This window comes from Passer domesticus, chromosome 27 (assembly GCF_036417665.1).
Source record: "Passer domesticus isolate bPasDom1 chromosome 27, bPasDom1.hap1, whole genome shotgun sequence".
Lineage (NCBI taxonomy): Eukaryota > Metazoa > Chordata > Aves > Passeriformes > Passeridae > Passer > Passer domesticus.
The window spans coordinates 2799519-2826047 of NC_087500.1; the positions used below are offsets into that span (position 1 = coordinate 2799519).

General features: G+C 46.1%; 4 protein-coding genes across 7 annotated transcripts in view; 2 read left to right on the forward strand and 2 right to left on the reverse strand.

The window, feature by feature from the left end:
* Positions 1-1829: 1829 nt before the first annotated feature.
* LOC135286634 (olfactory receptor 6E1-like) lies at positions 1830-12765 on the forward strand. Of its 2 annotated transcripts, none has more exons than XM_064399738.1 (2): positions 1830-1960; positions 8269-12765. In XM_064399738.1, the coding sequence occupies exon 2, from the start codon at positions 8282-8284 to the stop codon at positions 9218-9220; it is 939 nt and encodes a 312-aa protein (XP_064255808.1). In that variant the 5' UTR covers positions 1830-1960; positions 8269-8281; the 3' UTR covers positions 9221-12765. The 2 variants fall into 2 exon arrangements, with proteins under 2 accessions (XP_064255808.1, XP_064255807.1); XM_064399737.1 differs by lacking the exon at positions 1830-1960 and adding an exon at positions 2365-2499.
* Positions 2360-26529, forward strand: part of LOC135286633 (olfactory receptor 10A5-like) — a 31499-nt gene continuing 7329 nt past the window's right edge. Inside the window, 1 exon segment of the mRNA XM_064399736.1 lies at positions 2360-2499. The gene's annotated coding sequence lies outside the window, so the exon portion shown is untranslated.
* On the reverse strand, positions 17441-21681 carry LOC135286635 (cathepsin G-like). 3 transcript variants are annotated; one of them, XM_064399741.1, is made up of 6 exons: positions 21566-21681; positions 21217-21451; positions 19768-19921; positions 18737-18884; positions 18363-18620; positions 17441-17843 (listed from the first exon to the last, which is right to left on the reverse strand). In XM_064399741.1, exons 3-6 carry the CDS (start codon positions 19872-19874, stop codon positions 17664-17666), a joined length of 693 nt encoding a protein of 230 aa, XP_064255811.1. In that variant the 5' UTR covers positions 19875-19921; positions 21217-21451; positions 21566-21681; the 3' UTR covers positions 17441-17663. The 3 variants fall into 3 exon arrangements, with proteins under 3 accessions (XP_064255811.1, XP_064255810.1, XP_064255809.1); XM_064399740.1 differs by having other exon boundaries at positions 21217-21637; XM_064399739.1 differs by lacking the exons at positions 21217-21451; positions 21566-21681 and adding an exon at positions 20250-20387.
* On the reverse strand, positions 22962-25827 carry LOC135286636 (granzyme B(G,H)-like). The gene is made up of 5 exons (XM_064399742.1): positions 25698-25827; positions 25212-25365; positions 24598-24739; positions 24224-24481; positions 22962-23681 (listed from the first exon to the last, which is right to left on the reverse strand). Exons 1-5 carry the CDS (start codon positions 25753-25755, stop codon positions 23502-23504), a joined length of 792 nt encoding a protein of 263 aa, XP_064255812.1. The 5' UTR covers positions 25756-25827; the 3' UTR covers positions 22962-23501.

Below are 26529 nucleotides of genomic sequence, written 5' to 3' on the forward strand. Positions count from 1 at the left end.
AAAGCCAATCAGAGCCCGGCGCTGCGGCTGAGGGCGGGGCCTTGCCTGAGGGGGCTCGGCTGAGGGAGTGTCGGGGATTCCTGACTAAAGTAATGTCCGGGGGTTTGTGGCCGAAAGAGGGTCTGAGGGTTTTGGCTGAAGAAATGCCCGGGGGTTTGTGGCTGAAGCAGTGTCCAGGGGGTTCCTGACTGAAGGAGTGTCCAGGGTTTGTGACCCAAAAAGTGTCCAAGGGTTCTGGCCCAAGGAGTGTCCAGGGGGGCTCCTGGCTGAAAGAGTATCCAGAATCTACCACAAAGGTTGTGGATAACAGACCTGTGTCACCCTACTTGGAAAGGCAAACCACTGCTTTCCCTTTTTTTTTTTTTTTTCCCCTCAGAAACGCTCATGGTGTCAACCTCATGGAGCCTAACTGAGCAAAACAGCTGAGAGCAATCCAGCTCTGCTGCTTTTTGGTTTCTGAAGGGGGAACGACTTTTCAATGAACCAAAGCAGAACTTTTCTCCATATTCTATTTAAATCATCCCAGCCCTCCCACCTCTCCAAAACGAGGGATGCTCTCACTGTGGGCAGTGGATGCTCCCACACAGGCTCTGCAATGAGGAAAGGGCATTTTCCTATAATGAAATCACAGCTTGAAATGTTACCCTCACCCTCTGCAGCCCAGTTCCTTGCTAGCAGAGCCTTTGGGGTGGATTAGAGTGAGATGACTCTGTATGATGGATGGTTGCAAATATACACACATAGATTTATTGTAGAACACTTTGGTTGCCCACAAAACTAGTATGTAACCATTTTAGTAGTAATTTATAGTAATATTACATTAATATGTAGTGTTATAGTATAATAATATAGTAGAGTAATATAGCATAGTAATATAGTATTATGTCATTTATAGTAATATGGTACTAAACCATAAAGATACCACTCAAGAAAATGTATAAGGATAAGGGAAGAAAGATCTCACCACCCACAAAACAGTAAACATGAGGCAAATAATCATAGGGTGTGATTAGATCAGGTTATATAATAATATAATGCACAAATGGACAAATGTAAACAATCAATGCAGCAAAGAACTCTCCAGTCCTGTTGCTACTTCATCTTCACATGGCCACAGCATCTTTTTATGGAATATCTGTAAGAAAAGAAAATTATGTCCTACTTGGAGCAGTTTAAAAAGAAAGAACTATCCATTTTTCCAACTCTGTTTCTTGTCTGGCATAATGCCACTGGAGTAGCAATAATGGGGATGTCTGAAACATGTTTTCTCTAAAAAACCAACAAACCTAAAGCATGCTGGAGCTCCTTTACACTCCCCAGTATTTTACTTGTTCTGGGGTGGGCAAGGTTTCAGAGGGAACACACACTGACCCTCCTTTCCACCATATCCCCAGGAATTTAACCTTGGAGGAAAGAAGTTGTACTGATGCCTTGAACAGAGGCTAGATGAGTTTGAGAAAATCAATATATTTATATTTATATTTATATTTATAATTTTATTTGCATTTTTCTTTGTAATTTTATTAAATTTTCTTTTAATGGTAATTTTTTAAAATAAATATAAATTTATTAAAGGTCTTCAATAGACTCACCTTGGGCAGTCAAAAGCCTCCCAAAGGCTGCACCCAAGGTGAACAATGGTAATGAGGTTTTCAGACAATTGTAAGTTTGGTCCATTTACATATCAGGGGTTAATCCTCCAATTAGTTTCAGCTAATGAAGTCATTTACCCCCAGTTTGCTCCCCCAACTCACTTTTTTTTGTACTTTTCAGGGCCTGAGGCTGTAGGGTGTCCTTGACTTTCAGGCCTGAGGAGTTGTTTGTCCAAAATGTGAAGACAGTAACTAACGCTGTATCTGCAGTTTAGAGTTCTACACAAATGCAGTACAGGATTTGAAAAATAGAACAGCTAAAATCCCAAGGCACCAGCACCTTCTGTGGGAAATTCCAGGCTCTCCAGGTGGGTGATGATATCTGTGTGAGTGTGGCTGCGGATCGATGTGTGGGTGTTCCTCAGTGCCCTCTCCAGGGTGGTCTGTGATGGGCACGGTGCTCTGGAGGTGAGTAAAGGGACACTGATTCCCCTCCCGGGTAAACGCGAAACGATCCCAGTCTGCCTCCTGCTGTTGGAAAATGATACAAAAATTAAATTTTTTGTAACTAGTCAGTTTTGTTCGACTTTGCCTGGGGGAGAAGGAGTTGAGGTTTCTTTTCAAAGGATCATCACTCAAGGTGTGATGCGCTTCACATCTCAGCAGGCTGGGAGCAGCACGGAAAATACACAAAAGATAACAACCATTAATGAACATCAACTCAAACATCACCCCTGGCATGGTCTGAGACACCTGGTCTGAGGAAAAAATGAGAGAACCAAGGAATGAGGACCTAATTAACATCAGAGCGCAGGAGATCTGTAACCAACAGGAAACCAAATGCTAAGAACTGCATAACTTGAAACCAATGAACACTGAACAAAGAATTTCTATGGGTTTTGACTGTGTAAGTATCTGAAAAATCAAGTAAAGAGTGATGTGTGATAGAAGGATTTTCTCTGCACACCCAGGCAATGAATGGATGAAATTATTTCTGTTGCACATCCTGACCAGAATAAATTAATGCCTTCATTCTCTAACACCAAATATGTTGTTGGAGGGTTTTCCCCACAGATTCAGTGACACTGCAAGGGAACCATAAAAAACATGTCTTTGATACCAGCAATCACACAGATCTGATGGGCCTGAGGCTGGGTTGTGGAAATCAGTTTGGCTGTGTGAGGCACAGCAGCTGTGCCAGGCCAGTGTCAGCTCTGAGGTGTTGGGAATCACTGCCAGCCACCACTCCCTGCTGAGTTTATGTTGGATTAAGCCTTTTCTGACTCAGAGATGGGGTAGTTGAGAGGTGTTTTAAAAACTTTTATTCCATTTTATGTCTCATGAGAAGGGTGAGACAATACAGATGTTATAATTCACATAATCACAATCAGAAGCCTAATTACTATTTCCTAATTACAACAAACTATAAGTGTATCTTGGCCTATCAGCTTTAGCCACACCATGCTGTAAATGCCTTAAAGCCAGTCATCTAAAATTACCCCTTGTGTGTCCTACTACAATGCATCTTTCATAATTCTGTTTCTCCAAACTATCTAGTGTTATTTGCAAGGCCATCCTTTGAAACTTGTTTCTAGTTCCATTTCTCTCTCAGCAATGCCTGTCCTGTTCCATGGCATTTTTAAGTCAGCATTTCTTATCTCCAGGTTTGCACACAGATGCTCACTGTGTGAGCCTTCTGCCAGGCTTGGAGAATTCCCTACAAATCCATTTCCCACACGTTTACAGACAGGCCACAGGAGAGAATTGTACCACTGCCCCTTGCTGCTGCAGTCCTGCAGTTACTGCAGCAATTCCTGCACCCATTCCCAAGGGCTGTGGGTTGGGTTTCACATTTGTTATTTTGAAAGGAGCAGGCTTGGAGCAGTTTGAAGTGCTGACATTTGTGCTCCAGTACCTACCACAACCACAGCCACGGATCTAAAGGGGCCTGTGGGAAATGATAGGGATTTTCACATCTCTGTGGCTCTTTCCTGTGAGCCTTCACAGTCAATCCACCTGCCACTCCCCAGCTCACTTGCTGAGAGCAGTGGAGTCCAATTTCCCAACTCAGAACAAGTTTAACAGGTTAGTTCAACTTCCAGAGGGGCTGGGGGGATGGCAGTGTTGGACTCCTGGGAGGGCCACCCTCAGGAGGTTCTTTGATCTCACCCCAGTTCCTTATCAAGCCTTCCAGATTAGTGCTGGGTAATTTGTCCATTACTTCTCGAGGACTTCCTTTTGCAGCACCCTCCACCCACAAACTGTACCTCATTCTCCCACAGGGTGACACATTTTGTCAGCAATCTGGAGGGATGTTTTAGGGCCTGTCCTGCCCTCCTGATATCTGTTTTTTGTTTAGGACCACCTGTCCCATAGAGCCCCAATTTCTGACCAGGAGTTACTAATTCTTGGCTACCTCCAACCAGGTCATTCCTGGAGATGCACCCCTTCTCCAGGCCTAGGGATTGCCACAATGTGCTTTTCTAATTCTTTAACGTGGACTTGTAGTGCATCAGGCAGGCCTTGGGACTGAGAGGAAATCTCTGGATTTGCCTCAATTTCCATATGGGAATGTCATTGTGGGTGCAATAATTGCATTAATTGGAGACATCCACGCTTTCCACAATTGAGGAGGGTTTAATCATGCAGGGATCTCCCCTTTCCATAGGTCCAATCCCCCTGCCCTGTGGGCAGCCCTCTGGGTCAGAGACCACACGCTCAATTATCAGTCATGGTCAGCAAGACCCAGGTCCACAGCAACCTCTTGCTTTGGCATCCAATCCAGTCCAATCCAATCCAATCCAATCCAATCCAATCCAATCCAATCCAATCTCCTCCAGTTACGGAGACCCTCCACACATGCTCAGTTTCTGCTTCATTTCCTAATTCTTTCTTCTTTTCCTTCATTCTTTCTGCTCAGTTTCTTCATTCATCCATACACTCTATGGGTGTGTTTTTCTCTTATTTCAGCCAGGGCTACCCCCATGTACATGATAATTTGTGTGGCAGTTTGCTGAGTTCCCCCAGCATCATTAGTGGTTTCAGTTTTAATGAAGGGACACTTATGTATTTCTTTATCCTGTGAATAACTTTGTGTAAGCTTTTCCAATTCATCAGAGGGGTACAAAGATTTACTAACCCACTCTGGTCTGGGGCATCTTAAATTGATGGCCCATAGTTCACAATTTTTTGTTTCTAGGTAGTTTTTAAATGTTTAGTTTTGCTCATCCACTTCCTGGACAGCCAACTGAAGCAACAGATTAAATTTCCCTTTCCACCAGAAGTCCTTCATGCTCAGCAGCTCACTGGGAAGGTTCCTTTCCTATTGTTCCTGCAATGATTTCTGTGACTCCTGTAAAGGTCTTATTTCACTTGCAGATTTCTGAATTGCCAATCTCTCCTTCTGTGCAACCAAGAACTGACATTAGGAGGGGACAATCCCCATTTGGTTTGCTCTGGGCAATTATTCCTCTTCAACTAGTCATTAACCCACCTTGGTTACAAATTAAGAGATGGGCTGTAGCTTGGAGTCCCTGTTCTTCCTCCTGTACTAAATGGTTACTGGTAATTTTGTTTATTTGTTCTTGGTGTGCAGTGAAGGAATTCAACCCAGCCTCTGAATTCCTTCCCTCAGGAAGAGGGAAAGTATTAAATATCAAATGTGGAGTTTTGATTCTGCAGAGATGAGATTTGACAGATAATGACTGTCCTTTCCTCCTCTCCACAAGTACAAATGAGCTGATTGAGATGAGTGAGTCCCAGTTTAAGTAAGATCTGGGTACTCCTTCTCACTGACTTAGAAATGAACTTGGCTTAGCAGCTCTTACAAGGGTGTGCTTCCTCCTCACTTTAGGAATCCATGTTAGTAATTTCATTTCTAATGGTGAAGAGAGAACAGCAATAGTACCAAAGGGTGGTTTAACCATCACCATCCCTGGACTGTTCAAAAGCTGAGTGGATGTGGCACTTTGTCATATGCTTTAGAGGGCATGGTAGTGTTTGGTTGAAGGTTGCACTTGATGATCTTGGGAGTCTCTCCCTGCCTTACTGACGGTGAGATTCCTGTCTGGCATTGCTGCTTTGGACCAGCTGCACGCAATGCAGTGGGCTGTGCTCCCTCCCTTGTCCTGCACATGGGATTGCTAACCCCACCTGCAGCTGGGGAGCAGCTCTGGACAGCCCCTGGCTCCTGGGGGGACGTGCTGAGCACACCAGCAGTGCCTCTGGGACATGAAGGGTCACTGCACACTGGGCTGCACCCACGGGCTGGTCTGGCCAGGCACTAAATTCTTGGTGCTTGGCGCTTGTGAGAGTGTACAGCTGTGCACAGTACAAAAAAAAAACCCACAAAAATGTTATTAGAATGGTGTGAGTCCAGTGGAGGACAAGGAGTTTATCAGAGAACTGGGGCACATCACACCTGAGGAGAAGCAAAGAGAAGACAAAGTCAAGAGGAGGGATCTGCCTGAACTGGCCACTGAGGGGGAGTCAGAGACAAGTTAGAGCCAGACCTCTCAGAAAGATGTAGGTCATGGCTTAAAGTAAATCTTTTCTGCACAGTAGGAAATAAATATTCACAAAGAAAACACAAGGGAAGTTGTGGCACTGCAGGGAAGTTGATCCATCCCCTGTTTGGAGATACCCACACTTAGTGAGAGAAGGGCATGAGCAACCTTGTCCTGCTTTGTTTTTAGCAAGGATTGGACCTCCAGAGGTCCTTCCCAATCTCATTTTCTCTGTGGTTTTATTATACTCTTGCTGTTTGTTCACAAGTGTTTTCCCACAAGGTGTTTTTTCAAATTTTAATACATAATTGGTCCCTGAGGTTTGACACAGTAAGGAAACACAGGACTGTAACACCCTGCCACTATATATAAAGGAGATGAAGAGAGAGGAAATTTTTTTTTGCCAGAAATCAATTGTCAAACTAAGTTAAGGAGGAATAGAATCAGACTCAGAATACTCTTTGTAGTATCCTGGATTGTTGTGGATATACTGGTAACTACCTGGAGCATTTCTTGGAGTTCTTAGAGGGTATAGTTTTCTGAAGAATAGGGAAAGTTTTAAGGAACATTGACTTGGAAAACTGAACTTTTACTCTTCAAACTAAAGTAAAAGCCTTTAGCTGTTACTGAGGGAGTTTCTTTGTTTAGGGAACCTCTCTCAGCTTCCAGATAATATCAGTCGATCTGTGGTATTGAAAAGTATGTCCTATATTTAGTATGGGTTGTGAGAGGGAAGTTTTGTGTTGGTGTTTTTTGAGAAACAACCATAAGATGATGCCAATAAACTCCTGTGTTTTGCTGGGAAAAGGGCTCTAAGGGGAAAGAATTTATGGGAATAGTGCATTAAGAAGGGTTGTACCATCCCAGTTTTTAGCTATTTTTTTGTTGAGCATTTCAAGAGGGAAATTTGAGTGTCTTGTTTGATATGAGTTATCAGCTAAATAAGATGGGCTTGCTTTTCCTGGAAATTCATTGCGTTGTTGTTTACTTCAGTCATTCAGAAATATCTGCAATGAGTCTGAAGTGAATCTAAAACCAGATTAAAATATACAGATAACATAATAGACAAAACCTTGGAAACATGAGTGCAAAACAAGACAGGTGTCTTTTCAAGGCAAGGAGTGCTGGTGTCTGGGGGGAAGAGGAGGGAGAATGCCGTTGAAAAACCACAGATGGGTCCTGGCAAGCCTGCAAGAACAGACTGTGATTGAAGGGCATCAGACAGAGATTTCAGGTTTCACTTTAGGAGGTGATGCCAGGGTGGAGTAGGGCAGCAGTGCCACAGACAGGGTCACTGGGCAGAGAACACTGAGCTTGGGTGGGGGGCTGTGAGAGGGAGGGGTGCTTGGACACAGGGGCTCTGAGGAAGAAGGAATAGGAATGTCCATCAGCATCAGAGCTGATCCACTGGAGCTGTAGAACTGAGGGTAAACAAACAGCCAATTTCCTCACAGTTTTCCCATTCCCTTTCTCCCACTGGTGCTTGCTGCAGCATCCAGCACTGCTGTGTGCATTTTGCCTTCTCTCACTGGTAGCCAGAAGCCTCAACTTTGCAGCATTGCTGTCTGGTTGGCCTCTTGTCTGAACAGTCTCTACCGCTCTCCTGTTGTTGTTCTTCTTCTTCTTCTTTTCCTTCTTTCTTCCTCCTTCTTCTTCCTTCTTCTTCGTCTTCTTCGTCTTCTTCATCTTCATCTTCTTCCTCTTCTTATCTCTTTCCCTGTCTCCTTTTAACTGCAGTAACTTTCTCTTTTTCAATATTAATGTTTCCTTGCACCAATCTAACCTGCTTCAGTCAGTCTGTGGTGTGACTGCATTCCTCTGTGGTAAGTCTCTGGACACAGCAAAGCTCTCACTCTGGGCATTTGGCTTTTTTTTTGGTTTGTTGGAGGGTGGATGTTGTCAGATCATTCAGAGAGACCCAATAACAGCTTCTGCACCTCTCTCATGAGGGAACTGTAGGAATTTTGACTGAAGTGAGGACAGTCTTACAAATGGAGCTTGGGACCCCTTTTACATGACCAGGGTTTTTAATATGTCATTACTGTGGCTGCTGCAGTCTTTACAGGAGGTTTGTTGTTGGTATTGCCCTGTAATGTTAGCAAAGCCAAACTGACACATGTTCAGTTGCTTTCCAGCAGTTCCCAAACCAGGTTTTTTTCTTTTTCTGCCAGCAATGATGTCTCAATGAACCACACAACTGTAGTGGAGTTTGTCCTCCTGGGACTGGCTAACAGCCGCCGTTGGGAGATCACCCTCTTTGTGTTCCTTGGCATTGCCTATCTCTTGATCCTGCTTGGAAACATTTCTGTCATCAGCATCACTCTCACCAGTAACTTCCTTCAGACCCCCATGTACTACTTCCTCAGGAATTTTGCCCTTCTGGAAATCACTTTCACCTCCACGTTCCTTCCCAGCACCCTGTACAGCCTCCTGACAGAGAGGAAGACAATTTCCCTGCCTGGCTGTTTCCTCCAGATGCTGTTTTTCTACTGCCTGGGCACCTGCACCCTTTTCTACATGGCAGTGATGTCCCTGGACCGCTATGTTGCCATCTGCCACCCTTTGCACTACCCAGCCATCATGAACAGCAGATTTTGCCTGCAGCTGATCCTGGGCTGCTGGGCAGTGACTTTTCTCCTGATGTTTCCCCCCACCATCATGACAGTGCAGTTGCCATTCTGTGGTCCCAATGTCATGAACCACTTTTACTGTGACGCTTCCCTGTTGTTGCAGCTGTCCTGCACAGACACAGGCTTCATCGAAGAGCTGATGTTCATCATACTCATCATCATCCTCCCTGGCACCCTGATAGTAACTGCTGTTTCTTATGGCTGCATTATTGTCACCATCTTGCATATCCCATCATCTGCAGGTAGGAGGAAGGCATTTTCCACGTGCTCAGCTCACCTCATGGTGGTGATGGTGTTTTACAGCACGTGTATTTACAGGTACATCCGCCCGGCCCAGAGAGGTGGGAAGGACTCTGACAAAGTTCTGTCTTTGTTCTTCTCTGTGCTGACTCAGACTCTCAACCCTTACATCTACTCACTCAGGAACAGGCAAGTCAAGCAAGCTTTGAAGGAGAGAATTCTGAAGTTTTCTGGCTCCCTGAGGCAGATGTGAACTGTGGAGTCCTGTATTTTCTGGGTCCCCCAATGCCGGAAGGAAATGAAGGAATCTGACTCCATGTTCTTAGAAGGCTAATTTATGATTTTGTGATATATTATATTATATTATATTATATTATATTATATTATATTATATTAATTATAGAATGCTACACTAAAACTATACTAAACTATACTAAAGAATACAGAAAGGATACAGAGAGAAAGCTGACAGATACTAATGAAAAACTCGTGACTCCCTCCAGAGTCCTACACACCTTGGCCCCTGACTGGTCATTAAGTAAAAACAATTCACATGAAACCAGTGAAACAATCACCTACCACATTCCAAAGCAGCAAAACACAGGAGAAGCAAATGAGATAATATTGTTTTCCTTTTTCTCTGAGGCTTCTCAGCTTCCCTGGAAAGAAATCCTGGTGAAAAGATTTTTCCAGAAAATATGACAGCGACAGTGGAGTAGCCCATCCAAGTATCTGAATTGTTTCCTAGATGCAACATCTGTATTGTGAATTAAAGATGCTGATTTCAAATGGTTTATGATTTCAAGATGTTATGTAATTCCTCCTGTTGGGAATGAAAATATGCCAGCACAGAAAGGATTTTCTAATCTTCTGTTACCTGGCATCAGCTTTGCCTCAGCATTTCCCCCTTTCTGGGATGGGTTAGCCTTAGTGAGTAACCAAATTCCTACTCACACCTTCCACCCCACAGTGGGAAAAGAGGAAAAACAGAAACAAAAACTATCATAGATTGAGATAAAGACAGAGAGATTTCCAAATTCTACCAGGAGTGAAACATACTGGATTTGGGGTAAACCAATGTAATTTATTGCCAACTAAGATAGCTTAGATTGTGGGAATCTAAATAGTAAACACCTGAATAAACAAATTCATTCGTTCATTCCAGAGTACTCCAGCACTGTCCCCAGCACACGGGGGAAGTGGGGAGGGTTATGGGCAGTCCATGGGGTTTCCCCTCTGCTGCTTCTTTCCTCTCACACTTGTCCTCTGCCCCAGTGTAGGTTCTCCACAGGCTACAGAGAACACACTGAGCTACCATGCCACAAAGCAAGTACAGAAATACCATTCTTATTAATATTTTCATTTTTAGAACGTCAGCTTCCACAAAGCTGTGTTTACAATCAGTACCATACACACTGAACCCATCAACAGGATTCCTTTTCCTCCCTCTGATTCAGTAGAGAATAATCCTTGATCCCAAATACAATAATCTTTGATCCCAAGCACAATTCATGGAACATTTTGTTTCAGTCTTAGCTGCAAAGGCATTTCCAGGTTTGGGGCTGGCTTTGGCTGTGTATAGTGAATACAGGAATCTCCACCAGTAATTTTTACAGCTGTGTGGATAGTCAGGGGAACTTGGAATGGTCCTTTCATTTCTGCTTGAGTGGTTCTTTGCTCCAAGTCTGGGCATATCCCCAGTCTCCTGGACAGTGAGAGTGTGGTTGAACACCCAAGGTCACTGATGATGCTAAAACAATAAACCTATGCAAGGATGAGAGTATTCTTTCCCAAAGTTCCCCAAACCCCCTCAAACTGTGATTCCTTCCTGTGTGTTTTCCCCTGGGTATAATTACAGCCTGACATCATCTCCCATAGAGGATTTCATGTGGAATTACCTTCTCCTTGGAGCACGGCTGAATTCTAATTCTCAGCAATGCCAGGGGAAGAGCCTGTGGCCACTGGAGTGATGCTTCCTGTCCAGTCTGGCCAGTGGTCTTGTTGAGCCTCATGGTGTTGGTCCTCTGGACACTGACTGTTCCCACTGACTGTGACAGGTGTGAGTGTCTGCAGAGAGGCTCTTCGTGTGTGCAAAAATATTTAATGTAACAATTGACACCAGATCCCTGGAAGATCACTTTTTCATAAACAAATGACAGACAGGAGACTACCAATCCCTAAAAAGAAAAACAAACAAACAAGCCACCCTACAAAAATAATAATGAGAGAGGAGATAAGAGGGAGAAGAAAAGAAGATAAATGTGTAGTTATAGTCATTAACATTGCATTAAAATTTAAAAAAATAAAAACATTTCTTCTCATTATTTCCTTCAGTACCTGTTGTATTTTCTAGTTTATTCTGGCTTTAACCCCATTTGCCTGAATGGTGTTTAGTCACCAGCACTCACTCCCCTGGCAGAGTGGGAACAGAATTGGAAAAAGGTGAAGCAGTGAGATAAGAATAGTTTAATCACTGAAATAAAGTAAAATATAATACTAACAATGATAGTAATGGAACAGAGAGGGAGGAATAAAGTCCAAAGGAATCAAGGTGTGCACAGCACAATTCCTGTCCTGACCAGGGGCCAGCCCATCCCTGAGCAGTGACCAGTGCCTCCCAGCCAGCCCTGCCCAGTTCATGTACTGGGAATGTGTTCTGGGGTGTGGAAGATCCCTTTGGCTGTTACGTTCGTATTTTCTGAAAAATCCCTTTGCCCAGGATTTTTCTCCTGGGAAGCTGAGAAGACTCAGAGAAAAAGAAAAACAATACTATCTCATTTGCTTCTCCTGAGTTTTGCTCCTTTGGAATGTGTTTGGAGATTGTTTACCCACAGGTGATTGTTTCATTGGATCTGCTGTGAGTTGTTTTGTCTCATTGCCAACTGGGGCCAAGCTGTGTCAGGACTCTGGAAAGAGCCACAAGTTTTCATTATTATCTTTTTAGCATTCTGTAAGTATCCTTTCTGTATTTTTAGTATAGTTTAGCATAGCATTATTTAATATTTTATCATATCATATTATGTCATCTCATATAATAATAAATTAGCCTTCTGAGAATATAGAGTCAGATTCATCATTCCTTCCTTTGTCTGGACACCGTGCAAATACAATATTTGGCCAATTCAGGTCAGTTGTCCTGCTCCCCCCTGGCTTCTCATTCGCCTGCTCACAGGCAGAGCCTGGCAAACTGAACACTTGATTTGAGTGAACACTAACCCGTCCATGTGTTATCAATATTATTCCTGTACTCAATCCAAACCACAGCATTGCTGCAGCTACTAAGAGGAAAATAATCTCTGTGCTAGCTGAAACCAGGGCAAAATAGCATTTGATGATGAAATGGGCACCCACTCAAGAATTCCCCTCTCTTCCTTTCTTCTTTAGATTGAAGATTTCTAAATCATAGCTTGTGTCTGTTGGCCAGAGTATCAACATTCTCTGACCCTGCAGGCGTCAAAAATATTGCCAAGGGAGGAAAGTCATACCATTCCTTATTTTCCTCAATTTTTTTTCTGGATATTTCAGGTTTTTATAAAGTTTGGTATCCAGAAATATTAATCAATCTTTACAATTCTTAGAAAATATGTCTTAACAGTTTTCCACTGGTTGTATTGGTCTGGTGTGGTTGCAAGCCATGGTTGTCAAAACATCCTGCTGCAATTCTGTGGGATGCTTTCCAAATCCAAGGAAATTATTTTGTTACAAAATTTGCAGAAGGAAAAATGAAACATACCCAATGATCTCTCTCACAGATTATTGTCTGGAGAATGTGCAAGAACTGCTTAAAAAGAAAATAAATAGTAGAACCAAGTGATGGTAACAGTGTAATCTTTCCTCTGTAATCTCAATAAAAGTGATAATGGATCAATGATGAAATGTAGTTCTTGATGCTTTACAGGCTGTGATGCATTTCTTCTTGAATTTGATGGCAAATGGTGAATGTAGAAATACAACAGTCATCACAGCATTTCTGACCCTGGAATTTGGGAACATCCCAGAAATGCCATCTTTTGTCTTCCTCCTTTCCTTGTTTTTTCCACCTGCTTTTCCCACCTCGTTGTTACTACACTTTTTAATGGAATCTTACTAAGTGTCCTACCAACAACTAGGACTCTCAAAGCACTGATTAATCTTCTCAGTTTTTTACACTGTTGCTACTCCTATGCTCATCTACAGTCTGACAAATAGAGAAGTGAAGGATACTCTGAGCAAAGTGGTCAAGAAATGTGAATATTTCCTAAAGCTTAGGGAACTTAAGCATTTTCCCCCCTAAAAGACAATAGAAGAAAATAATGTATTTGAGAAAAGCTTCTCATTAAATATTTAGCCCTCAGAGCCTGTGACACTTGCCCTTGGCTTTTTACTATCAAATTGGCTAAATTGAGTGATTTTAATTGCTCAAAGTGAGAACAAGGCACTTTTCTGTGGGAAAGGGTTCTCTCTTTATGAATTTCACCAGTTGCCTGGGTGTCCAGATTTCATCTAAGCAGTGATTTCCCACATCAGCTGATTGCAATCCCACTCTTCTACGCAGAGTCCTGTTTCACTTTGTCAGAGTGAAAAGGACAGCTGAATCTTTAGATTTAAGGAATAATTTTTTTAGACAGTTAAAGATAGGTCTAAAGATGAATGAATCAAATTCAGAGGGAACAATCCAATCTCTTGTTTGAAGTAACTATACCAACATGACTACAATTGTCTCAGTGGGTGTGAATGCTACACAGCTGCAAGTGGGAATATTTTTTCAAAAGTCAAATTACATGTGAAAACTCTTAACTGGTTCCACACTTTTAGACATTTCATATTCATATTAGTTTGTAATTGTCATCTCTGTGGTTTTCAGCCATTTATGTGAACTTCAAAACTTTTCTTTTCTAAGCCAAACACTGATGGCAAAAATCAACACGAGTTCTACAGCCATGCCTTGCCCAGCATCCTCCTTAAGGTTTATCTCACTGAGCAGAGAGGGATGTGCTAAAGCTCTGATGGAGCAGCACCCCAGAGGACAGGGCCTGGGGTGCTGCATTTAAACCTGGATGTTTGAATGCAGGGCTCACCCAGAGCGGGCTGGAGGGAGGGAGCTGGGAGCTGGGGTGGCTGCTGGGCCCTCAAGGGGTCGGCACTGTGGGTTGCAGTCACTGTGTGTTGCTGTCACTGTGTGTGTTGCAATGTTGCTGCCACTGTGTTGCAGTTACTCTGTTGCAGTCACTGTGCATTGCAGTGACAGTGATACAATGAGAGTGTTGCAGTCACTGTTGCAGTGACTGTATTGCAGTCACATTGTTTCACTGACAGTGTTGCAGTCATTGTGCATTGCAGTGACTATCGCCATAAAGTACTGCAGTAACAGTGTTGCGGTCACTGTGTTGCAGTCACTGTGTATGTTGCAGTGACAGTGTTGCTGTAGTGCATTGCAGTGACTGTTGCAGTAACAATGTTGCACACTGTGTTTCAGTGATGCTGTTGCAGTCGCTCTGTTGCAATCATTATGTGTGCAGTGACAGTGCTGCAACCACTTTGTTGCAGTCACTATGCATTGCAGTGAGTGTTGCTGTGACAGCGTTGCGGTCACTCTGTTGCAGTCACTGTTGCAGTCACTGAGCATTGCAGCGAGTGTTGCAGTCCCTCTGTTGCAGCCACAGCATTGCAGCAGCAGTTCTGGGCTGAGCCCTGCAGCTGACACCTGCAGAGCAGGCTGTGCCTCTGCCTGTGGTTTGCAAGAGCCGGTTTGGGTCTGTTCCCTCCTTTGCCCTGCCTGGGGGTGGGTTGCTGACAGACAGCACCACCCTGGCACTGCCTGGGCCTGCTGCTGGACTTCTGAGAGGGAAGGTTGGTGCAGAAGTTGGAGGCTTGCTGAGCTGTCTGTAATCAAAGTCTGTGAGTCTGTGCCTTAATGAGCCCTGCTGGGAACACTTTGTCCAACTCTGTTTCTGGTCTCTCACCTCGCACTGGGCTCTGTTAAAGCTCCCAGTAAGTTTGTTCCTGCTTCTGCCTTGTCATTTCCTCAGGGCACCTTGCCAGACTGTGCCACAGCCACGAGGAGCTGGGAGCTGGTACCACAGTCCTGCAGGGGCTCATTAAAATCTGACAGCCATAATGAGCTCTGTGGTTGTTCTTGTGCTGGAAGCATTGTGTGGTTAATTAGGGAGCTCCCAGCTGTGTTTCAGTGAATACCTACAGCTTAATTTCTCTTTGTCTTTTGTTCTAATTACATGTGACAGGGAGAATGGAAATGGAAACATTTTAATAGGGAATTAGTCCTGTTTATACCCTGGTGGGAATCAGGCACAGAGAGGAAAATATCTTTGGGATCAAGCAGGGAGAGACCTGAGTCAAAGTTTGATTAATGTGCTGGCAATAAGACAATTCTAATTCCAGCCTCTTCTCCTGTTACTGCAACCCACAGCAGTGCCAAAGGCTTTGTTTGCAAAGCCTTTCTCTGCTCTAATTAGCACTACCTTTACCTGCTGTACTAATTATACACAGAGACAGAAGCAATATTCATCACCATTGCAAAAGGCTTTCAAGGCCTTTTTAAATGATTGAAAGCAAAAAAATCGTAATTAACAAATAATGTCATATATTTTACTCTGACCCCCCTGCACTCCAGTTTTCCCAGGACATGAACCCTGAAAAGAACTGGTTCACTGAGGAGATGGACAGGTGATAGAAATTTTCAGGCACAATTAGAACAAGAAATATTTAAACAATGAATTAGGAAAAACTGAATATCTGCCTGGAAATCAGGATGAGTCCTCTGTCACTCAGATGTCTGTACTGGGGCCTGTTGCAGTACTAAAAGGCCAATACTTTTAAGTTAAAAGACAGTATATAAACCACTTAGTTATTAGAATATATATAAAGAAGATTATTAGCATCTTAATTATTAGATTAGACCTAAGAAAGACATTTTTGATGATGAGGGTGTCAAAACAATTAAATGGGCTGCCCAGAGAGCTTTAGATGCCCCATCCCTGGAAACATTCAAGGTTGGATGGGGCTCTGAGTAACTTGGTCTAGCAGAAAGTGTCCCTGCTCATTGCACAGGGGATGAATTAGATGATTTCTTATTACTCAAATTATTCTAGGATGCTGTTTCCAGTACCTTGAGGGAGGTGATCCTTCCTCTCTACTCAGCACTAGTGAGGTGGCACCTGGAGTACCATGGGCAGTTCTGAGCTCCCAGTAAAAGAGACACAGATGTGCTGGGGAGAGTTCAACAAAGTGGCATGGAGTGGTGAAGGGACTGGAACATCTCTCCTACAGGGAATGCCTGAGCTTTTACCCTGGAAAGAGCAGGTTGTGGTGGGATATTATCCATGGATGTAAGTCTCTGAAGATAGGATAGACGTGGGAGACATACACATTTATTTCAGAGTGGTGTACAGCGACAGGACAAGAGCCAATGGGCACAAACTGAAACACGAGAGGCTCTGTCTGAGCATTCAGCAAACACATCCATCTGTGAGGGTGACCAAGCACTGCTACAGGTTGGTCAGAGAGGTTGTGGTGTCTCCAGGCTCGGAGATGTTCCAAAAACACCTGGAACTGGTCCTGAGCAGTTGGTGCTTTAGGTGGCCAGACAACTACTGAAGGTCTTTTCTCACCTCGACCATTTTGTGTGACTCTAGGGCAGTGTCAGCGTGCAGCAGAGTAGAAACAGCTCCAATTCATGCTCTGGTTGCTCTGGTGACCATCTGCATGCAGGGTTTCCCATCCGTGATCAGTGGTTTGCAGACAGTGTCTTCAGGGTGGGGAAGGCTATAGTGGTTGCAGCACAAAGGTGGGGCGATACCACCAGAGCAGGAAAGGGAAGTGGTGGTGAGCAGGGATGTGGTGGTGAGCAGGGATGTGGTGTTCAGCACGGTGACCTCCGTGAGAACAGAGCAGGGGCTGCCTTCACACTGCTCTGACACCAGACACAAAGAGTTCCAGGGGTGTGATTATGGGCCCACATTGAGCCAGGGTTAAGCCAATCAATGAAACTGGTGGTGCCTCTCCAAAAATAAATTTGTAAAAGACTGCTTTTGCCTCAGCCATATTTGACATTTTCTATCCCACCACCACACCACAAGGGCACCTCCTGGCCCAGGCAGGTCTGATCATGTGATCCAGTGGGAGAAAGTTCCCAGTTCTACCCACAGGCATTTTACAGGTGTAAAGAGCTGTAAACAGGTTGGCTGGTCTTTAGTCTGTCTAAGCATCCTAAGAGGGTTTCAGATTGGTACTGGAAACCCATCTGATCTCCCTTTGCAGGTGGAGGTGACTCTGTTTCTGAAAGCCTGGATAAATGTTCTGTACAGGCTGTGCCTGCTGGCTGGACTGCAAGAGGCTGATGGAGACAAGGGAAGCATTTGGGGACTGAGACCTGTCCTGCATGTCCCACCTATGCCCAGCGTCTCCCAGAGTGTCATCTCCTCATGCTCCCACTCAGGGTTTGCATCCAGCTCCCAAGAAGGCTGCAGACACAACAGAGTTTGAACATGCTTTTATTGATGGTCAGAAACAGAGCTGGGGCAGCAGTGGGAGGAAGGGAGCACTGGGAAGCTGGCTGTACTTGGGACCTGCATTTGGACCTTGCCATGGACACTCTCCTCAGTGCCAAAGCTGTGCCTGCACCACGGGGACTTCTTTGACTTCACTTCAGCTGCCCCTGGGGGCTTCTTGATGCATTGTGGAGAAGGGCACTGAGCATTTTAATCAGAGAATGGAGAGTAAGGAATATCTTGGAGTGCAAATCTCCTCAGCTGCTCACGTATCCAGGGTTCAAAGTATGAGATCCTGGTGAATACCTCAGGGAAGCGGTGGCGTTTACGTGCATGAGAAACAATGCCATGAGCCTTCTTATTGCAGACTAATGGGCCACCAGAATCACCCTGTGTCATGAAAGGAGTGAGAGGGGTCAGACATGCCACAGCTCAGCTCTCCCTGCCTTTAGGAGCAAGTTTCCTCTTCCCTCCCTTCATGTGAAGAACCTCCTCTTCCAAGCACCTCCCTCCCTCCAGACCCAGCTCTCAGGGTCTGTAGCTGCCTCACTGCTCCTCTGAGCCCACCCATGAAACAATTCAGTCTTGGAAGTTCTTTAAGATTCAAAAACTCCAAAAGAACACGGACCTACTTTAGACATAGGGAAATATCTAAGCCATGCTCGCAAGGATATCACCAGGAGGCTGGGTAGAACATCCCCAAGTAAGTAAAAAAGCAAATGTTGCTGATAGCTGGAAAATGCGCCCCAATTTAGGGAGCACATCAGCCTCAGAGCTTCTGTGAGCACCCCCAGCTCATCATTCAGAAGGTCCTGGTTCATTTTGGTGTCCTTTTATTTTCACCTGAGAACCAAGCTGACTGTCCAGTCCCAACCTCCTCCCTAGCTTGCAGCCCAAAACAGCACTTACCCTGCCAGATGCTTTTTTACTGTATTCATCACCAACACAGATCATGGACTGACGCTGGTAGTTTTTGAAAAGCTGCTGACATATTTCCTCCTTTTGCACCTTCAGTTCCACCTCCCTCAACACATTACTCCTGTTCCCTGTGTCAGATGTCAAGCCCCAGCCAGACACCCTACATAAAGCCCCTTCTCTCAGATGTTCATTTCTCCTGGGTATGGAGATAAATTGCACATTCTCATTGATCCTGGCTCTTGGCTTCAGCTGTCATGCAGAGAGAACACGGGGTTAGAGCCAACAAAGGATGAGGAGCAAGTTCAGAATTTGGGGAGGTGACCACGGGGAGATCCCTGAGGAAGGAAGGATGAGTTGGGTCATACCTTCAGCAGCACAATGTCATTTTTAACGTAATCAGGGGAGGACTGATAGTCGGGATGGATGACCCATTGTCCAACACGGATCTTCTGCTGGCTCTGCTCGCGGCTGGTCACGTCGTGGGCTCCCAGAATCACAGTGACCTTCACTGTCCTGCCAGGAAACACCAACACATCCCAGCTGCATTGACAGGGATACAGCCCTCAGGACAGGTGGTTGGAGGGAGAAACCTCCCCAGAGCAGCTCTCAGAAAGTTCTCCTCTCCCACCTGGGCTGTGGTAATCACATGTCCTCTAAACAGAGAGAGAAACAGACTTTCCCAGGATTTTCCTGGGGAAGGCAGTGAGAAAGCTCAGAGAAAGAATTAGAAACTGTTCTTATCTTAATTTGCTGCGCCCATTGTTGTGCACATGTGGAATGTGTTATAGAAATTATTTACCAAAGAGTAATTCCTTAATTAGACCCTAGTGATAGCGTTTTGATTCATTAGCCAATTAGATCCATCTGTGTATCAGCCTGTCTAACAAGAACAATCAGTTTTTTCTTAGAAGTATAGAATAATACAGTGTAGTAGTATAATATACCTTAATAAAACATTTGATCAACCTTCTACAATTATAGAGTCAACACTCATTATTCCCCATACAAGAGCTCACTACCACTAACCTGGGTTCCTTCAGCAGCCCATCTGTGGATCCCTCACCCCACACTGACACAGGTGGGAGCTGCCCCGTGCTGAGGACAAAGGGAAGCAGGGCAGGGGGACCCTGGACCCCTTCTCCAGCAGCAGCTCTAAGCTTCATGGCTTAGAGGAACCATGGGAGGAGCCATGACCCTGGAGACCCTGGGAGCATTCCTGTATCCCAAGGTCACTCAGCCCCTGGCAAACAATTCCTGCACTCACAGAGGGGAGCTCAGCTCCAGAGATCCTTGCTCTGCCTGAAGAGACATGGGGCAATGTTTCAGCCCAGACCAGGGCCCCTGGCACGATGTGAGACTGGAAAAAATTACCTGTACAAGAACAATGGAGTCTTACCCAATTTTATCCACACAGTGAGCTGCTGAGAGCACTGCATCTGGGCGAATCAGGAACCCTCCACAGTAACTAGTTTTTGAGCCACTCTTAATTTCTAAACGAGCCATGTAGGGTCTGGAGTGAGGCTTAACTTCCCTTCCACCAATGATCCTTCCTGGAAGAGAGATGGGAAATGTTAATATGAATGTTAAATATAAATGTTAATGTGCTGCTGTTTCCTGTCAAGTTTGGGGCTGCATGAAAGGAAAGGATCATCCTCTAAAGCCATGTGCCAGTGATCCCAACAACTCTCCTTCCTGGGGCTGTCCAAAGCATTGCTGGGGAACAATGGAGAGAAAGGCTGAGCTGGGAGATGAGAGGACAGAGGAAAGTAGGAGAATAGAGATAGGAGAGAAGGTGAGGCAGCATCCTTGCCTGAGATGGACTACTCAGTGTCCATCTGTGCCTTTGCATGTTCCTGAGTCCCATCTCTGTGTACTCACCAGCCCCAGCCCAGGGCAGAAGGACAAAAGCATTTGTGAGCAGAAGGAGCAGCAGCATCTCCCACCACTGTCCTGATGAGCCAAAGCAGTAGCTGTGGCCAGGCAGGAGACAGGTACAGAAGGGCAGGTACAGAACCTCTATATATGTCATGTGGAGCTGACACAGGAAACCTCAGCCTGCCTGTGGCCTTGTCATTTACTGCTTTTGTTGTAACAACCCCCAGACTGTGGCTTGGTGAGGGGCTTATGACACATTTTCTGCATTTTTGTCATAAACTTCTCAAAAAGAGGGAGAGATCTGGGCTGGTTCAGAGCACAGAGGGAGAGGAATGGGGTGTCTGTGGTGTGCAAATCCCATCGGAGATCTTTGGACAGAGCCCCTGGAACCCTGCATGTGGATTGCTTCCATCTGGATTTCTTTTTGTTTTTTGTTTTCCCCCCATCCTCTCATAGCAATGGGGAGAGCTGGCCAGGGCCAGGCAGAGGTTCTGGTTTTTTATCAGACAGGCTGGCTGCCATCAGAGGTGTTTTTGTGAAATCAGAAATCACCAATCAGGGTCGCTAAGGGACAAGGCCAGTGGAGCCTCATGGCCTCAACCCTGGTGCTCCAGCAGATCTGACAAGTCCATGGTGATGAGGAACTCTGAGGTCCAGCTGGGAAGGCATTCTGTGAGCCCAGCAGGTGCCCTGGGCAGGTGCAGGGCTGGCTGGGACACAGCTGGAGCTCAGGTGAGGACCAGGCTCAGGGTGTCCCCATGAGAAGGGAGCAGCCCTGCCTGGGGCCTCTCTAAGTCCCCAGCAGCTCTGGCTCAGTGTTCCAGCCTGGAAGGGACTCAGCCCCTGTTCCCCTGACCCTCCTTTGGCCAGGAGCCCAGTGAAACCTCCAGGATATTCCCAATTTTACATGGCTTTGAGCCAGAAAAGCCCACCAATAAATCCTCCACAGCACACTGGCATTGCCCCTTACCCTATGTTCTAAATAAACCATGAGCGGATGTCACATCTTGGAAACAATAAACTGCATTTTGAAGAGCCGCCTGAAGTCCTGCATCTCTCATCTCAGGCTCTTGCCGTCCCACATGTCACAGTTTCACCCCTGACAGAACACTTTTGATTTTCCTCATTTCTCGTGTCTTTTCCCAGGCAGGCAGCTCTGCTGCATCCCGCGTCCGCCGGCGAGCACAACCCTGGGACCAGGGCAGCTGGGAGCATTTCAATGAATAAAAAAAGGGATGGGTGTGACTGGAGTGCCCAAAAAACAAAGGAAATAATAAAGGAAAATATTTTCCTTTTAAAAAAAGAAAAAATGCACTAACAATAAATACATAAAAACAAAAACATAAGCTGCACACTGTAGGGAGCTCTTCCAGAAGACAACAAAATTAGGCAAAGGCAAATATAAAGGACAGGGAACCAATGAACAAAGAGAAACAGAAACAATACCTTATATAGAACACAAGATTAACCAATCAGAAAGCAGTATTCATAACATAACCTTCTAAGGAATAACTTAATCTGCATAACTGCTCCCATCATTCCTTTCTTCCCACCCTAAGTTGTTTACACTTTTCAGGGCCTGAAGCGGTAAAGTGTCCTTGAATTTCAGGCCTGGAGGGATTGTTCTGTCTGCCCGAAATGTGAAGACAGTGAATACCCTATATGGAGTTTAGAATTCTACAGTATGCAGTACAGGATTTGAAAAATACAAAACTAAAATCCTAAGGCATCATGGCACACACTGGCTACATGAAAGGGAAGAAAGTGCTGCACCTAGAGAGGGGTATTATGGGGTGGAATTTGGGTGGAAAGGGCTTTTAGGGGGTGGCAGATCACAGCCAATGTGCTGCAGGACTGGATGGAAAGTGTGGAGTGGGCATGTGCCAGACTGTGGGCACCCCTTGATCCCTTCAGGCCATGTCCCCATCCTCTTGACACCCAACTCTGAGCTATTTATATACATTTATGAGATTCCCTCTCATTCTTCCCTTCCTAGATTGAACATGCCCAGCTCCCACAGTCTTTCCTCATGAGAGATGCTCCAGTCCCTTGATCATTTTGTGGCCCCAGCTGGACCCTCTCCAGCAGCTCCTTTTCTTCCCTGTTCTGAGAGACCAGGCCTGGACACAGCACCCCAAGTGTGTCTCACCAGGGCTGAGCAGAGGGGCACAGTCCCCTCCTGGACCCTCTGGCCACATTCTTCATAATGCACCTCAGATCCTTTTGTCCCTCCTGGCGCCAAGGGCACACTGCCAGCTCATGGGCAACTTGTCACCCACCAAAACCCCCAGGTCCTTCCCTGCGGAGCTGCTCTCTGGCAGGTCAGCCCCAGTGGGGTTATTCCTCCCACAATGCAGGACCCTACACTTGTCCTTGCTGAACCTCTTTAGGTTTCTCTCTGCCCAAATCCCCAGCCTGTCAAGGTCACACTGAAAGACAGAACAGCCTCCAGTTCTGCATCATCAGCCAACTTGTTGAGGGTACATTCTGTGCCTTCTTAGATAAATGATCAGAAAAACAAAAAATCTGAGAGAAGGGCAACCGTTCCTCACACAAGTGATGAGGCTTATCTCTGCAAGACTGCTTTTGCCTCAGCCATATTTGACATTTTCTATCCCACCACCACACCACAAGGGCACCTCCTGGCCCAGGCAGGTCTGATCAGCTGATCCAGTGGGAGAAAGTTCCCAGTTCTACCCACATGCATTTTACAGGTGTAAAGAGCTGTAAACAGGTTGGCTGGTCTTTAGTCTGTCTAAGCATCCTAAGAGGGGTTCAGATTGGTACTGGAAACCCATCTGATCTCCCTTTGGAGGTGGAGATGCCTCTGTTTCTGAAAGCCTGGATAAATGTTCTGTACAGGCTGTGCCTGCTGGCTGGACTGCAAGAGGCTGATGGAGACAAGGGAAGCATTTGGGGACAGAGACCTGTCCTGCATGTCCCACCTATGCCCAGCATCTCCCAGAGTGTCATCTCCTCATGCTCCCACTCAGGGTTTGCATCCAGCTCCCAAGAAGGCTGCAGACACAACAGAGTTTGAACATGCTTTTATTGATGGCCAGAAGCAGAGCTGGAGCAGCAGTGGGAGGAAGGGAGCACTGGGAAGCTGGCTGTACTTGGGACCTGCATTTGGACCTTGCCATGGACACTCTCCTCAGTGCCAAAGCTGTGCCTGCACCACGGGGACTTCTTTGACTTCACTTCAGCTGCCCCTGGGGGCTTCTTGATGCATTGTGGAGAAGGGCACTTAGCATTTTAATCAGAGGATGGAGAGCAAGGAATATCTTGGAGTGCAAATCTCCTCAGCTGCTCACGTATCCAGGGTTCAAAGTATGAGATCCTGGTGAATACCTCAGGGAAGAGGTGGTCGTCATATCCATGAGAAACAATGCCATGAGCCTTCTTCTTGCAGACTAATGGGCCACCAGAATCACCCTGTGTCATGAAAGGAGTGAGAGGGGTCAGACATGCCACAGCTCAGCTCTCCCTGCCTTTAGGAGCAAGTTTCCTCTTCCCTCCCTTCATGTGAAGAACCTCCTCTTCCAAGCACCTCCTCCCTCCAGACCCAGCGCTCAGGGTCTGTAGCTGCCTCACTGCTCCTCTGAGCCCACCCATGAAACAATTCAGTCTTGGAAGCTCTTTGAGATTGAAAAGCTCAAAAGGAACATGAACGTACTTGAGGCACGGGTAAATACCTAAGCCATGCTAGCAAGGATATCACAAGGAATTTACACACCAAAGCACTGTCTAGGCTGGGTAGAACATCCCCAAGTAAGTAAAAAACCAAATGTTGCTGATAGTTGGAAAATGCACCCCAATTCAGGGAGCACATCAGCTTCAGAGCTTCTGTGAGCACCCCCAGCTCATCATTCTGAAGATCCTGGTTCATTGTGGTGTCCTTTTATTTACACCTGAGAACCAAGCTGACTGTCTAGTCCCAACCTCCTCCCTAGCTTGCAGCCCAGAAAAACACATACCTGGTAAGATGCTTTTTTACTGCATTCATCACCAACACAGATCATGGACTGACGCTGGTAGTCACTGGAACGCTGCTGACATATTTTCTCCTTTTGCACCTGCAGTTTCACCTCCCTCAACACATTACTCCTGTTTCCTTTGTCAGATGTCAAGCCCCAGCCAGACACCCTACATAAAGCTCCTTCTCTTAGATGTTCATTTCTCCTGGCAATGGAGATACATTGTACATTGTCGTTGATCTTGGCCAATGTCTTCAGCTGTCAGGCAGAGAGAACACGGGGTTAGAGCCAACAAAGGATGAGGAGCAAGTTCAGAATGTGGGGAGGTGATCACGGGGAGATCCCTCAGGCAGGAAGGATGTGTTGGACCATACCTTCAGCAGCACAATGTCATTTTTTAAGTCATCTGGGGAATATTCAGGATGGATGACCCATTGTCCAACACGGATCTTCTGCTGGCTCCGCTCTTGCCTGGTCACGTCGTGGGCTCCCAGAATCACTGTGACCCTCACTGTCCTGCCAGGAAACACCAACACATCCCAGCTGCATTGACAGGAACACAACCCGCTAGGGCAGTGGAGGAGGCAGCTGGTGGGAGAAACCTCCCCAGAGCAGCTCTCAGAAGTTGTCCTCTCTCACCTGGGTTCCTTCCCCAGCCCAGCTGTGGATCCCTCACCCCACACTGACACAGGTGGGAGCTGCCCCGTGCTGAGGACAAAGGGAAGCAGGGCAGGGGGACCCTGGACCCCTTCTCCAGCAGCAGTTCTAAGCCATGGGAGGAACCTTGACCCTGTGAGCATTTCTGTCCCCAAGGTCACTCAGCCCCTGGTAGACAATTCCTGCATTCACAGAGGAAAGCTCAGCTCCAGAGATCCCTGCTCTGCCTGAAGAGATATTGGGCACTATTTCAGCCCAGACCAGGGCTGAGAGACTCTGGGACTATGAGAGACTGGAAGAAATTACCTTTACAAGAAAGACAGGGTCTTACCCTTCTATATCCACACAGTGAGCTGCTGAGAGCACTGTGTCTGGGCGAATCAGGAACCCTCCACAGTAACCAGTTTGGGAGTTATTTTTAATTTCTAAATGAGCCATGTAGGGCCTGGAGTGGGGCTTAACTTCACTTCCACCAATGATCCTTCCTGGAAGAGAGATGGGAAATGTTAATATGAATGTTAAATATAAATGTTAATGTGCTGCTGTTTCCTGTCAAGTTTGGGGCTGCATGAAAGGAAAGGATCATCCTCTAAAGCCATGTGCCAGTGATCCCAACAACTCTCCTTCCTGGGGCTGTCCAAAGCATTGCTGGGGCACAATGGAGAGAAAGGCTGAGCTGGGAGATGAGAGGACAGAGGAAAGTAGGAGAATAGAGATAGGAGAGAAGGTGAGGCAGGAGCCTCGTCTAAGATGGACTACTCAGTGTCCATCTGTGCCTTTGCATGTTCCTGTCTAAGTCCCATCTCTGTGTACTCACCAGCCCCAGCCCAGGGCAGAAGCACAAAAGCATTTGTGAGCAGAAGGAGCAGCAGCATCTCCCACCACTGTCCTGATGAGCCAAAGCAGTAGCTGTGGCCAGGCAGGAGACAGGTACAGAAGGGCAGGTACAGAACCTCTATATATGTCATGTGGAGCTGACACAGGAAACCTCAGCCTGCCTGTGGCCTTGTCATTTACTGCTTTTGTTGTAACAACCCCCAGACTGTGGCTTGCTGAGGGGCTCATGACACATTCTCTGCATTTTTTTGTCACAATCTTCTCAAAAAGAGGGAGAGATCTGGGCTGGTTCAGAGCACAGAGGGAGAAATGGGGTGCCTGTTGAGTGCAAATCCCATCAGAGATCTTTGGACAGAGCCCCTGGAACCCTGCATGTGGATTGCTTCCATCTGGATTTCTTTTTGTTTTTGTTTTTTGTTTTTCCCCTATCCTCTCGTAGCAATGGGGAGAGCTGGCCAGGGCCAGGCAGAGGTTCTGGTTTTTATCAGAGGTGCTGGTGGTATCAGAGATGTCCTTGTGAAATCAGAAATCACCAATCAGGGTCACTAAGGGACAAGGCCAGTGGAGCCTCATGGCCTCAGCCCTGGTGTTCCAGCGGATCTGACAAGTCCATGGTGATGAGGAACTCTGAGGTCCAGCTGGGAAGGCATTCTGTGAGCCCAGCAAGTGCCCTGGGCAGGTGCAGGGCTGGCTGGGACACAGCTGGAGCTCAGGTGAGGACCAGGCTGAGGGTGTCCCCATGAGAAGGGAGCAGCCCTGCCTGGGGCCTCTCTGAGTCCCCAGCAGCTCTGGCTCAGTGTTCCAGCCTGGAA